General features: G+C 34.6%; 1 protein-coding gene across 1 annotated transcript in view; it reads right to left on the reverse strand.

Moving 5' to 3' along the window:
• Positions 1–6202: 6202 nt before the first annotated feature.
• The window catches only part of LOC136027153 (laminin subunit gamma-1-like), a 119919-nt gene continuing 108239 nt past the window's right edge, over positions 6203–17882 (reverse strand). Inside the window, exons 23-25 of the mRNA XM_065704135.1 lie at positions 17515–17791; positions 12804–12916; positions 6203–9892 (exon numbers count right to left, since the gene is read on the reverse strand). Coding sequence (XP_065560207.1) covers positions 9770–9892; positions 12804–12916; positions 17515–17791 — 513 coding nt within the window. The 3' untranslated portion in view covers positions 6203–9769. The remainder of the gene's footprint in view (positions 9893–12803; positions 12917–17514; positions 17792–17882) is intronic.

The raw sequence follows: 17882 nt of genomic DNA on the forward strand, positions 1-17882 counted from the left end.
AAGGATTGAAAATCTAGAAATTACATTGGGAAGGGAATAGTTTTATCAGCCATTTTACAAAACTCGGGGTAAATACAACGTTAAGGTTGAATATTTTTCATTTTGTACTTATATATTATACCGCTAACGCTCAAGTTTACGCTGGGTAAAACTCGAGAGCAAACCGATTTTATCTGTCTGTATTAAGAAAAAATTAGCTTACGATCAGTAAAAAACAAGTGGCGGGTGACAAATTACATTGAATTTATATAATTTGGGCTATATATTTGTACATTAGGGGGGGTGTTAGTTAGATTACCCTCACCACACCACCTCCCACCCCCCCAGTGTGCAAATATATAGGCCAAATTTGTTTCTAAAGTGTTATATTTTCATCATGTTTTGGTATTTTTAACAGGATTAACCTAAGGTCATTTCTTGAATGTTGGCGGTATAACGAATAAGTACCTCCATTTCTATACTGTCCACGGTCAGCGTTCTAGAAATCCCTTTCTCATAGAATTTACATTTTCCTGAGTAATTTCTTCATTATGCTTTTTTTTAAATCAACCTTCAATGTTTAATTAACAGATCTCTTGGTCCTGAGCACAATTTTTACTTGAAAAATAATTGCTCTTTTTCAGCTTTTGGCAACACTGGGCGGATGTAAAGTTGACAAGCGTGAAAAAAGGGTGTCGCCTTTGTCAATGTAGCTAGTGACTTTTGTAAATTAATCTTTTGAAAAATACTGTAGCCGCACAAGGTGACGGAAAAGGAAGGAAATTAAATTAAAAAACGAAAGTTGTTTTTAAGTATTAGGAGAAGCCTCGGGATTAATTTAATGACTAGGACGGAGATTATAATTAAGAAATTTTACTTTCGTTATGTTTTCCTGCTATTGATTGACTTTTTCTTTTTTACGCAAAGAAAATAAAGCTAGCAATCAAGGGTCTGGCTAGCGAGGATTGACAGACTGTGGAGTCCTAAAAAATTATTAGTCTCCTCCCCCCTCCCTCACTATAAAGTCTGGATCAGCAGCTGTAAAGTCAAATTATAGTGGAAGATGATACATTCACCCGCCTCCCTAACTGTCTTATTCCTCCCTCCCCCGATATAATAAAAAGTCGTGACAATACTATCAATTAATGTATAAGGAAAACTCAACGATGGAAAAACTATGACTCATAATTAATATCGGGCGATGACTGGATTTTTCAATGTATTGATGCATCAATTTTTTTACTTCAAATATTTGGCATATCTAAATGTATATATTGGAGGCATTTTCTTTTCTGACGCTTCCGTTAGGCAGATATTAACGACAAAACTAAAGATTAGTCAACGACAATTGGTGAAAAAATTTCGAGCATCACGGTATCAAACTAATGCACAAGCCCCAATAAAGAAATAGTTAGGTTAAAGAAGAAAAGCACTAATTGATTTTATTGAGTTTATCCTCAATAGCAAAACAAAATAACTGAGTTTGGGCATGTTATTACAGGGGCTAATCGTTCTCCGCCACCTGATGTAAATATCACATTGCTACTTGTTTCGCCACGTGTGGCACCCTTCTACAGTGTATGTCACGCTTCCGTCGTGCGGTGTTGTATGTACCACCCAGTACGCATAGTTGTTGAAACTGGGTGGTCTCTCGTGCTAAAAATTTTGTAAAAGAGTTGTTTTTCTGTTTGGTTGATCTTCTGACAGGCTGGCCTTCGGGAAAATTATCTTAGAAGGAAGATAATTGTTTTCAAGGGAAGACTGTCCAAGGTTAATATTTCTCCTCAACGTAAATATCTTGTCACTCCGGGATTTCGCTTGTGTTGGTTGTACACTTGTCTTGCTCATATGTTTTTAGGTACTTTTTTCTGCCTTTCCCGTCGTCTTGTGCCCTCTGATTGCCACTGGAGAAGCATGTTTGGCAATTTTGATGATGAATTGCAAGTCAATTAACCTAGGTACAACCTCCATTGTTCAATTACATCAGACATGTCTGTATGATTGGTAAATTGAAAAAAATACATTTTGGTTATTTGTCTGTCCAATTAATGTTTAACATTCTTTGCAGGCAGCTGTTCTCATACGCAGTGAGACATTTCTCTTGCTCAGCTGCAAGTTTTAGGCTCTCAATCGAATATGCTAGGCCTGAAAAAACGTGGCTATGGACCAAACGTAAAGCCAAAGGATTCCGTCAATCAATTGATTCAAGCATGTTTGACTGTGTAGGAACCTGTTTGCCGCTTGAGTCAAGCGTTAACATTGATTGATATAAAGTTTGAATGACTCAAGCGGTTGACGAGGGTGATTAACCGTCTAGACTAATTTTGTTCAAGTATTACGTCAGTCACGCGTCAACAGCAGTAGAAGACACACCAGAAGTAAGCAAAAACACAGAAAGCAAGATATCTGTTTATTAATAGAGTTATACCAGGATCATCCTGAGTTATTGAAAATTAAAAGTAGAGACTATTATAACTGAAATAAGAAAATGTGACATTTGACAGTATATTGCGGGTGGTAGAGACATTGAAACCAGACTATACAGTGTCCGAACTAAAAAAGAAAATTAATGTTTAAGAACAAATTTGAACCACGAGTACAAGAAGATCGAGCAGAAAAAGAAGTTGTAAACCAACAATGTTTCTTTTTTTCGTTTCAGCGCAGCCAAAGTACATGTAAAAAAAGCTAAGTCAGTATTAGACTGCATTTCACAACGGTAAACACTTCACTACCTGACTCTGAACTAAAACTAAAATCTGGCCGTGAATTAAAATTAAACTTGAAATTAGCTTTGGTCAAGATTGAAGGGTTGATTGAAGGGTCGATTGAAGATTGATTGAAGCACACGTCAATGGATTGACAAAAGCTTTTGATCAAAATGATCGACCATCCCAGCTCTCCTTAAGAAATACTGACTGCAAATCAGTTGTTAATCTTCCCTGCTTTTTTGTTCTTTGTTTTTGCGACACTGGAAATGGACAGATCGTTGACCCATAATTTCAATCTAACAGAATCGTAAGATAATAGCGGCAGTCATTCTGATAGCATAACAATCATACTGGAAATAAGAAAACATATAATGTTTTAATGCGTTGGGTGATTTTGCATTAAAAGGATGAAATCGACGTAACTCAGATTGCAGCATGTCTCCATGTTTTTGGAAGCTTTCGCAGGAGCACACTAATTAGTGCCAATTCACGAAAATATCAGGGGAGATGCCCCCCTAATAAATGCCCCCTCCCAAAAATAGCCACTGGCAAAGCTCTTAAAAGCTCTAAACTGGGGTATAGTTTTGAAAACACCTCATAACTATCTAGTACAAAGAAAGGCCATATAGTTAAGCTACATATCTTTCATTGCATGATATTGAGTGCTGTGAATTTTATCTTGAGTTCTCTATTACTTAGTTCATCGTTTTCACGGGATATTAAAGCCCTCAGTGATACGTAGATTATCTGCATATTTACAAGAAAAAAATTCTGAAAATAAATTAAATACTAAAATAAGTAAATTCTGAAAATAAATTAAATACTAAAATAAGTACATGGTAATTTCGTCATCGTTCCAAAGTAAATGTGAGCATCTTGAATTTTTTCGAAAAATAAAACATTGATGTCTGAATAGTTTCCTAGACGCCTTACCCACGCATATCAGGTTTCCAGAGATGTATTTATTTCTGATCGGGTAAAGGTGACAAGGTAATGACTATAACAAAGATGATCCAGTACCTCTCAGACCATCTGATATAATCGTATATTCTATATACTAAAACAAAGAAACCTACACGCTATAATTCTCATATATTTTCTAAATAACATCATTAAAAAAAGAAAAAAAAATACAAAATCGTCTCATGAAAACGCTTGGAAACTTTGTTTTTACTTACCTGTACGGAAATGTTATCTCATCCTTCTGTTCTTGGTTAGGAGAATAACCAAGGTTCTTCTGTGACGAATCTAGTTTCTTAATAACAAGGACAACACACTTAAATTTATTTGTATAGATCAGTGGTTCCCAAAAAATTTTGTTCCACGTCCCACCTAGGAATTTCTAAAATCCTGATGCCCCTTTCTTTATTTTAAAATTTTGTTTCTGAAAATTTTACGTGCATTTATCTGAAGCAAGCTTAAAAGGCCATTAACTTGGTGCCTTTTTTGGGTCGTTCTCTAGGCTACAAATTAAAAGAATTGTCTGAACACAATCACCTTTTATACAATGTATGACATCACCCAGAGGAAAACCATTTTTTTTCTATTATTATTATTTATTAAGACCCTAAAGTATAGCTAAATCTTGTTTCTGAAAATTTACGTGCATTTATCTGAAGCAAGCTTAAAAGGCCATTAACTTGGTACCTTTTTTGGGTCGTTCTCTAGGCTACAAATTAAAAGAATTGTCTGAACACAATCACCTTTTATACAATGTATGACATCACCCAGAGGAAAACCATTTTTTTTTTCTATTATTATTACTTATTAAGACCCTAAAGTATAGCTAAATCTTGTTTCTGAAAATTTACGTGCATCTATCTGAAGCAAGCTTAAAAGGCCATTAACTTGGTACCTTTTTTGGGTCGTTCTCTAGGCTACAAATTAAAAGAATTGTCTGAACACAACACCTTTTATACAATGTATGACATCACCCAGAGGAAAACCATTTTTTTTCTATTATTATTATTTATTTAGACCCTAAAGTATAGCTAAATCTTGTTTCTGAAAATTTACGTGCATTTATCTGAAGCAAGCTTAAAAGGCCATTAACTTGGTACCTTTTTTTGGGTCGTTCTCTAGGCTACAAATTAAAAGAATTGTCTGAACACAACACCTTTTATACAATGTATGACATCACCCAGAGGAAAACCATTTTTTTCTATTATTATTATTTATTAAGACTTTAAAGTATAGCTAAATCTTGTTTCTGAAAATTTTACGTGCATTTATCTGAAGCAAGCTTAAAAGGCCATTAACGTGGTACCTTTTTTGAGTCGTTCTCTAGGCTACAAATTAAAAGAATTGTCTGAACACAACACCTTTTATACAATGTATGACATCACCCAAAGGAAAACCATTTTTTTTTCTATTATTATTATTTATTAAGACCCTAAAGTATAGCGAGCCGAAGGGTGCTCGTCCTGCCCATTACCCACTAAAATATTACCATGCCCAACAGTGGGGCATACGCCCAAAATTGGGAATCACGGGTATGGAGAAACCAAATTCCCCTTAGCTTCCGGTTAAGATTTTTCATCGAGTGAGTCGCGCCTCATACACAAATATCAATTACTGTCTACCGAGTAAATTTGCCCGACTGAAGGTAATTTGGAGGGGAAACAAACTTGTGGAGGTTCTTAGCTAGGATTTAGCCTAAAAATGGAATTCGACAAGTTTAATGGAAGTATAAATCGGTTCATAGCGAAAGTCAATTTTTCTTACGAGGTTGGTCGGTCCTACCATCCACGGCCGATTATAGACGATGTAGTTTTCACTCATTTTAAGGTTTACATTCATTCTTCACTGTCACTAGAAGGTTCATTAATTCAATTAATTTTTCAATCCATATTCAATTCGCTTATAGTTTTATAAGTAAATGCCATTTAAACGATAATTAAAAATATTTTTCTACTTTTTTCAGAAAAAAAATAGTCTGACTTCTCATGCTGTTCACCCCTGTTTCTACGTCATTAACGACGTTCTTACGTCATTAACCAAATTTTTGCATCATTAAAAAAGCTAACAGTAGTAACTGAAAATGCTAGCAACCTTGATGTAGGTTATAAAGCGATTCGGGCTTCATAAGAACAAAGTAATAATAAGGCTATCCGCGAATTTATTTATATTTTAGATATTGTCCTTACTTGAGCAAGCTGCAGGTAAAAGCTTGAGTACAATACTTTCTTTAGCGAGTTTAACATTTTTTGCAACATAAACTGGTATGAAAGCATCGATTATTGGGATGTTATCCAAAAAAATAAAACATAAAATATTTTGTAATCATAATTTTCGAAAGAAAAAATAGATTTATTAAGGACCTCCTAACATAAAATTCAACTTTAACTGTATTTTTTGAATTATAGAACGTAAACTTGGAACTTAAAGATGCTTCGTCCAAAAAAACGCATGATAACTCCATCTAAAATTTTAGCTCTGCGCACAAATGTCTATAAACCATGTTGCTTTCTACTGACTGTGGTCTCAACTAAGTTGGAAATAAAAGAAAACACATCTGAAATAACAAAGTTTCAATATATTTTGGCACGTCAGTTTTATTTAATAGATAATAAAAATGTAGAAATATTAACAATGTGACAAGGCAGTGAGAAAATGTATCTCAATAAAAAAGACAAAATTTTTAAGCACAGAAAACTGCACAGAACAGCACATCTACTAATGCTTAGTTCAGATAAAAAAAAAGAAAAATACTAAACATTTGATTCCCAAATGCTTTCTGATTAAGTTAAAACAGTATTGCTACATCAGATTTTTTTTCCTACGATACTCTTAAAAGATATTCTATTCTGTTACTCAGAAGAGGAAAATCCCGTGATCTTAAGTAGACAAGGCACAAAACATCCCATTTGTCAAAAGACTTTACGTTTGACTAAAAATATTCAAAAACAAATAAATGAAAAAACAATTCACCCAAGATCAAAACAATCTTTTAAATCTGAGCAAGAAAACCAAACAGCAGAAGAGAAAAAAAAAAATTGAAAAATATAAAGGCGCTCAAAAAACTATTTATGATATGATGCTAAATTGTTTTTTCAGGATTTTTTTAGGGGCATTTATATTGTCAAATCCTAGCAATAGTAAAACAAAACAAACTCTATCGACCTGAATAGTCATCGAGTTTTCCTTCTAGGGTTTCCGATCTCTTTTTTTTCTGAACAAAGCTTATGTAGAACAAAATGCAAGTACAACTGGTAAGAATAAATAAATAAAAAAAAATCTGAATTTAACATAGTGTTATAAAAGTAAAAATTTCAATGAGACGTTACATACATTATTTTAACGTCAATATACCAACTCTCCTTACTTTAATTACTTTTTTTTCAGACTGATGAAATAAGTAAAAGCTAGAGAACTATAACAGTCTGAAAACTGAAAATTTTTAACTTTTTCTTGCACATGGAGCTCGTTCGTTTTTAAGGTTTTTTTGAGGGAAAAAAAAATGCAAAATAAGAATAACTGACACTATATAATTTGCCCCATGTCCAATTCTGCACTGAATGGTGTCATTTATACTTAGTCTTCTCAAAATGGGTAATTTTAAGGGTAAGAGAGCAAGAATGGGTAAAAATCGTATGGCTAAAAAATGGGAGGTGAAATATTACAAACTGGTACTCAAGACTTCATCCAGGGGGGAGGGGGTGAATCTCCCCCTCCCCCTGAAATACTTCTCCGACTCCCAAAGACAAAGGAAAAATGCATATAAACAAATTTCTGATGGGTTTTCATATTTTTTTGTACCCCCACCCCCCTCAAAAAAATCCTAGATACAGTCCTGCTGGTGAGGCATAGAAACGGCAATTTATTTATAATTTATCGGTATAATTTTTTTTGTAAAGACTTGTTCAAAACAGTATAAAACGTTATAAGATACTATTTGCATCAAAACCAACTGATTACATGGATTCTTGCGCACGTGATAGCACAAAGCCCCAAAAATTGAATACTAGCATAAATTAAGAATATTTAGGAGTAATTTAGGAGTAAGTTCCGTACTCCATTAGTGATGATGTTTAGATGAAGACATTCCTTTGTGTTCAGAGGTATTAGATCCAGCTTGTTGAATGAGATGGATAGTGAAGCTGAGTAAAATGAGGATTTGAATAATTCGAGTATTGTTTAAAGGGTAAATTATATAATAAACAGTTTTCAAAAATAAAAAAGTAAAAATATGTAAATATAAAACCATGAATAGTTTTTTTTTCGTGGAGGGAGAGGTAGAATTGTTATTTCGTGGCTTATGTTGTAGGTTACGGGCGACTATACTATTACTCGATAAGTTGGTAAGTGAAATTTGGATTGAATTAAATTTTAGATAAGGGTATATTTGTTTTTCAATGTGCCCTGGGCAGCCCCTTTGAACAGGCTCTTGGGCAGCATAGGAGACTATTGTGTTATTGTGCATGTTTTAAATATTTTTTTTAATAAATAAGCAACTAGATGCCTAGTGGGCTTCTAGTTTACTAGTTTATTAGGGTGTCAATAACTAACTGATCTACTAATGAGTAGGAAATAAAAAAAAAATTCAAAGTTTGGTATCACGATTAAGGAACTCGATGACAAGTCAAACGCTCCTCTGTAATAATCCTTCATACTTTCACAGATCCAAATACTGAACATGCTAAAGTTGCATTCACATGTATTTCACCAAGACTTCTATACCTATGCACATCAATGCCAACCAAAAGGTCTATCTAGACATGCGTGTGAATGGTGCCTGGGAGAGAATGTGGAAGCAAGATTCTAGATGTAGAATTTTAAGTTTGGTTTTAACTCGTTTCAGCCAATTAATGAATTGGATGGGTGCCAAGAAACGATTGGATGGGTCGTCATGGTTTTACGCATTAGAATACAGCTAGACATATTTGACACACGCCTAGTTCGACACCGTTAAAGATCCTGTTATTTCTGGTAACCTTTTAAAATTTTACATGATATAAAGAAAGATTACCTAAACTTGGCATATTAAAGATCTGGTATTCAGATCAAATACACCATTTGCCGACTTAGTTCAGTTCTTGATCGTAAGATTCGAATGTCCTCTGGATCTAATTTTACATTTCTTTTTGAAAAATGAGAAAAAAAAATGCAGCTCCTCTGCGACATTCCAAGTAAAGTAGGGCGACCTTTTATACCTTTTATTTTATTTTCCTCAATGTTTCCTACAGAAGCAAGCTCAGCAATTGTTCTAGAGGGCAATTTTTTTGAATAGCATAAACAACAGTAAAAAATATAGAAGTATTTGTTCTTACGTTTCTACTGGAAAGTCCGAGCTACTATTTTAGAGTTTTGAGGACTCAAAAAGTTCAAAAGCCCTCGAATTTTCTCTAAGTCAGGGCATATATTCCAACTGGATAATTTCAAAACAAGAGACATTTTGTTTAAAGCACTTCCCTAGTTATACACAATTAAGACTACCTTCCAAATTTACACACACAAAAATTATTTCTAATAGCTATCTAATTTATTAATAATGCCTATTTAAAGCTTCCCTTTTAAATAACCCTTGTAAACACATGCTTTTCCCTGCTCAATTAAAAAAACAAGCTGATGATGACGGTGGTCTGAATCACTGTTGCAATGTAGATTAAATTAAAAAAAATAAACACAATCTAATAAACATTTTTAAAAAGATCAATCAGTCAAAATTAAATTACAAATTGACATTGTTTTGCCAAATAGAGGTAAAGAAAAATATTTATATTTCTCAGGAATATCGTGAAAACTAAGCAGCAATCCTGGAACAGAAAATTTAAAAAGTTGATATATTAACAAACTTTGACAATCTGGTTGTTTTACTAACTAATTAGAATAATTGATTAATTAATAAAAATGAACTTTCGATAAAAGAACTTCCATATAAAAATCATATTTGAAGAAAAGTGACAACACTCATAGGTACCTGACTATAGCCTAAACTTTACAGCCAAACTAATATTTGATCAAAAGTAACAAAAAAAAACAGATGATCAGGTTTTAATTTTTCAAGTATCCTCTTTTGGCATAACAACCTCTTAAACATTACAAATGTGAAGATTAATGAAATATTTAGAGGTAAAGGCATTTTAGGGTTCTAGCTTCAGACGTTTCCAGCAGTTATCAGGCAATGCTTCTTTAATAGCTTGTATGTTATCTACTTCTGCATGTAACTTTCCTAGTTCTTGGTCATAATCTCTTATCCATTGTATCTGAAAAAAGGAGTAGCATTTATGACAAATTAAAATACGCTGGGAAAACACGTCTCCCAGCCTGTAAAGCATTATTATTTGAAAAAAAGACTTTTTTAATCAGCATCTTTATCTGAAAATGCAGCTAAAAGTAAAAAATAATTTTTGTTCCTCCTGCTAGAAGCTTTTTTTATTTAGTCTAAAAATTAGAGCGTAGAACGGTCGTGGCACGATTAAAAAAACAAACTATTTTTCCAGGTCGCAAGGGAAAAAAATTATTTAAACTAGAAATGAAAGTGTGAGGTGGTCAAGACATGTTTTAGAGGTATTCTAGAGCCGTCCCACGACAGGACCGTCCGAGTTCCTACGTCACGACCGTCCCACTTTTTGATTTGTAGTTTGAGAAAAATTAAATTTTTTTGTAGGAAAAAAACACATTGACTCTTTATGACGTTTGGAGATAAAAGCGTTGTTTTATATATTTTTTTAATAATATCATTTTACTCTTTTAATCTTGTCCATACCTTTTAAGGACAGGCAACTACATTTTTGGTATTTTTTCCCAGCAATTCACACTTTATACTAACAAATCTCGATTGTAAAAGTTCATTCCGAGACCAAACTTAAGTCTTGTTGAAAAAAAAAAAATCAAATAGAATCTCTTCTACGTGATGGACGTAATACCTGTAAACGTGCTTTTTGTTTCCTGAAAACTTTATTTTTTTAAATTTGATCTCCTAAACAGGAAAAAGTTAAATAAAAGTCTTGGAAAATAGTTGTTTGACGTGGAACCTAACCTAACTTAATTCTTGATTTCTATATAGAATATAAAAATATAGCTGACCTTTATTTTGCATTGTTTTTACATTTATCTAAGCCGCTTTTTTAAAAGAGAAAAAGTGTCATAAAAAAAATAAAACTTTGGAGCGTTGCAAACCACAGAAAGCATTCGAAGTCATAAATGTAATGAAAAATACATCTGCATCTATAACCCAGCATTTCGATTATAAATATTCTACAAATGCAATGTGAACAATGTATCCTTTTCCCTAACCTATTTTACAAGCTTTACCATCATGATCACAGGAACATAAAATCTTTAGTTGTTTAGTGTTATTTCGGTTAGTTGAGTCAAAGGATGCTGGTATTATCTCCCTCCACTTCTTCGCAACCCTCATTAAATCTAGGACATTAAAAAATCACATATATGATATCAAATATCACTCTACAGGTCATTTAATAGCTGAAAACATTGACAAACAAGATTTTGTTCCTTTTACTTCAATTCAGAGAATAATCCCTAGTTTTATGCTATTCTTGACTGTGCCATGGCTGTCCAACAAATGACATTTTGTTAACAAACAACGCGGAATTTACCCCCTTCCACTTCTTCCTGGGCCTCAATTAAACTGTGTGGGACAAAAAAATATTACGTATGAGATATAGCAAAATTTTGCACGATAGCGTATCTAAGTTATTGGATACATAAGTCTTTATGTATGTGGTTAAGCCATGTATGTGGCTTAACACGTGGTTAAGCCACGTGTAATCGTGGCTTAACCACGATTGCACGTGCGCTAGCCTATACATCAATGTCTAGCCGTCACCGCTTTAGATCAATCAGAGGTGCTTATAAAAGAAGAAACAAATTATGATCGGTCGCAAATGATTATACCTGGACACAAATATCTTTTTAACCACGCATTCGAATTGAGGGTTTATATTTAGAATTGGAAATATCCTGCTTTTTATTTTATGCGCTTTTTATTTTATCATAGATAAATCTAACCATCTCATCTGCCTCTGTATCTCATCATTGTCATGGCATTTGGCCCAGAAGGAGTAAGAAAAGCTTTTACTTGATATTGTTCTTATCTTCACTTGTGCTGTTGCGAATTTATAGAGAAGCAAGAAGCCAAAAGTTGCTTCAGTTGAATAACTATACATATTTAATGGGAAAAAACGTGTAAATTCTGAGTAGGACATTTGCAAATTGTTCCAGCAGTTCCTTTTTTTGCCAGTCGACGCTGGTCATGAAATTTCCACGACTTCAAACAACACTCGACTTTGAGCTTGTATGCTAAAACAACGCTTTTTAGCTTGTATGCAAGTCACCACCGGTGTTTTACCAGTACCTCGACCTTAAATCTGCATGTGCCACAGAGATGCCCAGTCCATCCACAAATCTTCACCGATCTAGCCTAAGGCGGGCAGCTGCAGCAAAGTATTCAAGCAAAACAAACCATTGTCGTACGGCCGTACCTTTCGTCGTACCTTTCGTATTTTGAGGTCTACATCACTTCTAACTTTCATTTGCTTGCCCCTGGGCGATTACTTTGGGGATCCGATTGTTCTGTATCCTAAGAATATGGCCAAGGTACCTCAATCCCTGGACATGACGATGTCGGTAGTAGGCGGTAAGTTTCTGAGCCCTCAAATTTAGTTGAGACCCTTTCTAACCAATTGATTTTCAGAAGCCTTCGCAGACAAGTTTTTTTTTGCCAAAATTATCCATTCTTACTGCTGGTGAAGGGCTTATAGACATAATACATTATCATATAATGCATACATCTTGTGTGTTCGCTAGCTCCTTGCGCTTTTTGTCTCATACCAACAAAAGGTTTGAATCCCCCATCCGGCCCAGATGTAACCCATATACAATTTGCAACTTTGGTCAGCTAGATAATTGCTAATATTTAAAACTGATTCACTAGAAAAAAAACAATAAATTAATGCTAATTAAAACGCTCGACCTATTTCCACACATTCCTTGTTCATACAATATGTTTCAGACGCCTGTTTAGTGTCCCTTTTTCAATTATTTTGTTTATGAATTAATAATTTAAAGTAAAATCAACATATTTGGTCCTGTCTAGAAATGTTTTGATAGCATTAGTATTACTTACGGAACATAAAGTAACAATTCAATTACCTGTTGAACGCGTGACTGTCTTAATTCGTCCGTGCGGCGCTCTATACCAGCTTCTTGGAAGCTTCTTTCTGCATCAGCCAACTTTCTTTCTAGTTCATCTAAGTATGATAGATCTAAAATATTTAAACGTTAAAATAAATAAAGTTAAAAATACTTGTACGAGTTTGTCGCAAAAACAACTTTACCAGTGTCAAGCATACTAAATTCTTCAAATTCTCCCTTTTTGCAAGCAGGATAGAGAATTCCCTAATTTGACATTTATCTTGGGATAAAATACTTAATATTTATTTTCTATTATAAAAAGTATTAAATTATATAACTTATGACTGTTACTTTTTAAGTGTTCCCAAGCAAAGGAATTACATGTTTACATGATTGATATTTGTTTTACAAATAATGTGAATACTGAGAATATGTACGCAACAATTGTATAACTATAGTCGGTAATAGTCAATCCGGACTTGTCCCAGTAAAAGATAGAAACGGGGCCATAATTAGCGATAAGGAAAGAGTTAAAGAGAGATGGGCAAATATTTTGAGAATACGCTAGACCGAGATAGAGTCGCAGTAAAAGATACAGAGAAAAAAGAAAAAGTTTGTGATACCCTGGATGTGAAGGAAGATTTGTTTTGTGAGGAAGAATTAGCAATAGTACTAAAAGGATTAAAAGATAATAAGGCCTCAGGTGCTGATAGTGTGGTAAATCAGTTTCTTAAAAATAATGGCTCCGAGGATAGAAATAAGTTAATGAAGATTATGAATATGATTTTCGAAAAACAGGGAAGTACCTAATGATTTTAGGGAAACCCTAATTAAACCACTGTATAAGAAAGATGATAAGAGTGAGTGTGGTGATTAACGAGGCATTAGTCTGGTCTCTGTAGGGAGTAAATTACTTAGTAGTATGATACTTATTAGATGAGAAATGCTGTAGACAAAGTTATAAGAGAAGAACAGTGCGGTTTCCGAAAAGACAGAGGATATGTGGAGCAAATTCTGACTGTTAGGTTAAAAATTGAGAAGTACCTGAGTTATCAACCACATTTGGTCCTCAGTTTTATAGATTATGAGCAAGCGTTCGATTCTGTTGAAAGGATATTCTAGCAAAGGTCTTATCCTTGTATGGTATACCAGACGGATACTTAAAAGTGATTAGTGCTATGTAAGACAATAAAACTGCTGCGGTTAAGGTAGGAAACGAAGCTAGCAGCTGGTTTAGTATAAAATCAGGATTTAAGCAGGGTTGTGTTCTATCCCCCTTTATATGGATCATTTTGATGGACTTTGTCTTAAGGAACACAGGAAATGCGATGGGAGACCACGGAATCAAATGGGGAAGAAAAACTCTCCTGGACTTAAATTATACTGATGATTTAAGCGAATTCAGGGTGCTAGAATAGGTTTAAAAATAATGTTAAGAAGACTAAGTCGCTAAGGCTAGGCATAAACCAAAATGAAAAAGTGACATTGGGCAACAAAAAGATTAATCAGGTGCACAGCTTCACTTACCTTGGTAGTATTATTAGAAAAGACGGTGGGAGCAGTGAAGATATTAAAATTAGAATAGCCAAGGCTCAGGATGTTGTTTTACAGTTAAAAAAAAGTTTGGAAGAATAGAAAGATACGTCTGCAAACCAAGATTAGAATATTGGAAGCTAAAGTAATGACAGTCGTCAAATATTTCCCTGAATAATGGGCGCACCACAAAACGGATGAAGATTTACTAGATGTTTTCCGGAGAAATTGCCTACGGGTTGCTCTGGGTATCCAGTTGACTGATCGTATTTCAAACAGTAGGCTGTGCGAAAAGTGTGGTTCAATCCCGGTTTCTAGGACTACAATGGGAGAAAGTTTGAAATGGCCAAGGCACGTTCTATGGATGAAGGATGACAGATTGCCGAAGATTGTCCTAGTTGGCCAACCGTCTAAGGGTAAACAGAAAACAGGTCGTCCGTGGTTGGGGTGAGAGGATGCCATAAAATAAAGATTTAAAGGAATTGAGAACTTCCTGGGAGTGTAAAGAGGGAGGCTTTGAACAGATTGGGATGGAGGGGGACTGTGCGTAGCTGTGATGGCCTCAGGCGGCCTGGTGCTGCGGATGGCGGTTAGTTAGTTAGTTAGTTAGTTAGTTAGTTAGTTAGTTAGTTAGTTAGTTAGTTAGTTAGTTAGTTAGTTAGTTAGTTAGTTAGTTAGTTAGTTAGTTAGTTAGTTAGTTAGTTAGTTAGTTAGTTAGTTAGTTAGTTAGTTAGTTAGTTAGTTAGTTAGTTAGTTAGTTAGTTAGTTAGTTAGTTAGTTAGTTAGTTAGTTAGTTAGTTAGTTAGTTAGTTGGTTAGTTAGTTAGTTAGTTAGTTAATAGTAACTAACTAGTAATAGTAACTAGTCAATAGTAACTAGCACTGGCTAAAAAGAACCAGCTAAGTTACTGTACTTAAGCAATTTCAGGGTCTTTCTGAAGCGTTTATAATTTTCCTACAAAAGAGGTCTTATTTTACTGACTCTTAGATGTCGTCGTCCATAATTCTACAATGAGTGTGTCGTAATTCTGGGCGTGTTTATAATGGACGTGTCATCAAACAGTTCGTGGTAACGAACTGCACGTAAGGAGCGACCCGGCTCAATAGTAACCGAAACTCTAAAAAACGGAATTTCGATACTAATCAATACATCAAAAGAATCAAATTTTTTCATAAATATATAAATCAGGATATTTGAAATATATAAGCTTCATGAAGTTTAGTCTTACCCTACAAAGGTTATGAGCCTGAGAAAATTTGCCTTATTTTCAGAAAAAAGGAGGAAACACCCCCTAAAATTCACATAATCTTAATGGAAATCACACCATCAGATGCAGCGTATCAGAGAACCCTATCATAGAGAGTTTCAAGCTTCAATCTGCAAAATGCGGAATTTCGTATTTTTTGCCAGAAGAAAGATCACGGATGCATCTTAATTTGCTGGTGTTTTTTTTCAGGGGTGATCGTATCGACCCAGAGGCCCTAGAATATCGTGAGGGGTTCATTCTAGCGGAAACTAAAAGCCCTAGTGCCCTTTTTAAGTGACGAAAAAGTTTGGAGGCCGCTTCCCACCCCTTTTTTCCCCAATATCGCTCGATTAAAATTTTGAGATAGCCATTTTGTTCATCATAGTTAAAGGCCCAATGGCTATGTTTTAGGATATAACATGAACCCCCACAGCCCCAGGGGAAAAATCTTTAAGTTATAAAAATTGCCCATTGTTTACGCATAGTAGCCAATTTGTTATTGGGAAGCATGCATACATTTTAGGGTGAGAAGACGAATTTTCTGCTGTTTTTTTTTTCACATGGGATCTTTCCATCGGGCGGGGGGAGTTTCCAGGGGGTAGACTTGTCAGAGGAAATTATACGCTGAAGGAATTTACGAGAATTCCTATACAAAATTCTTGTATATTTCTTGCTTTCCTTTTCTGTCTCAATTTGACGCGTGGAGTTGTTAAGGGTAATAACCCTCAACACCTCACTCTTTGTGCTAAAGTTTGAATTCTGTCACAATTCTTTAAGAACGACTCCTGAAGCACAAGGACCGTTTGATCGAAGCAATAAGTAGCTTTTTTCAAAAGTACTAAAAAAAACTTTAGCGCAAAGAGCGAGTTGTATGGGAGGAGGCAACCCCCTTCATATACGTAATAATTTCTATTCGTTTTCAGTTTTAACGGTGCTCCTTACTTCCAGTTGAAAAAACTTAAAATCGTAATTCTGCATGTCTCCCGCCATGCAATTAATCTTTTTTTCTACCAAAAACTATTTTTTACGCGGGCATAATACTTTTATTCAGTGTCTACTGTTTGCAAGCATCAATTGTAACATCTTTGTTTATCAGTATTCCTCTAAAGCATCTTTTCTATCAGATACTCTTACATAATCGACTGCCAAAGTTAGCTGTGACTCCTCCACTCAATAACAAAAATATGTCCCTATCTCCATATCTAATGTGATTTATAATCTTTATCTTTGATCTAATATTGTCAACAAAAAAGGCGTTAATTGAGGGGGAAAGGGAGAGGGGGCGTTCCCTTCAAGACTTTGTTCACCCTTCTTTCCTAGATTTTGAGAATACCTTTTTTCGGCATTTTGACAGGAAAATTGTTTTTTTGGTACAGTTAATGAATTTTTTTTTTAAATGCCCTTTTTTAATTTTAAAAAATACCCCCCCTCTCTCTTAATTCCCGTGAATTGACACCACTGTCAACAAATCAGTTTACGAAAAAAAAAATCACACAGAAACTAATCTTTTTTTAATATATAGCAGCAAGTGGACTAGAAGATATGAAGGTAACAAATTGAATTGCTAATAACCACGTTACTGTTGACCAATATAGTCCAGTTTTTTGGAATAAAATTGAGCTTGAAAATATATCAGTCTAATAAAACACACAATACGCAAAAAACCTGCTTTCGGCTGGTAGTTTTTGAAGCTCTAAAACAGGAAGTTTTTTTGGCGGTTGTGGGGATTCAAATTCGGATTGGGGGAGGAGACAAAAAATTTTTCCCCAGTTCTCACGAAAGAGTATGCCCTACAATGTTTTTTCGCCTGTTTGCCAGACATATTCTTTGGCTGCTTTGTCACATTTTAAAAACAACGAAGTCAGCCTAAAAGTCTTACAGAATCTTCCTTTTACCCTCTTGGGTGATTTTTCAAAAATAACAGTTTTTTTTCCATAGCTATTGACTTACCAATCGATTCGGATGTGTTTAAGACACTCAAAATGTCTGTGACAGAGGAAAGCGCGTCTCTCACTTTGACAGATGATTCTGCGGCAATTTCTTTGGCTCTGTTAGCTTTTTCTAGAGCTTCTTTCACAAGTGTAGCATCCTCGCCTGCTTCTGCCTCAAATGTGTCTAAACGACCAGATGTGACAGCTACTTTTTTGCCAAGCTCTTCAGCAGAATCACGCAAATTTCCAGCTCGCTCCTTGGTTAAATTTGTAGTTTCTCTTGTTGTTTGAGAGTCCTAAAAAAACGTTTCATTAAAAAAGAAACTCGTAAATAATCCCCAGAAAATAAACTCTTGGAGAAAATAAACAGATTCAAGTAAATAAACT

This window comes from Artemia franciscana, chromosome 5 (genome assembly GCF_032884065.1).
Source record: "Artemia franciscana chromosome 5, ASM3288406v1, whole genome shotgun sequence".
Lineage (NCBI taxonomy): Eukaryota > Metazoa > Arthropoda > Branchiopoda > Anostraca > Artemiidae > Artemia > Artemia franciscana.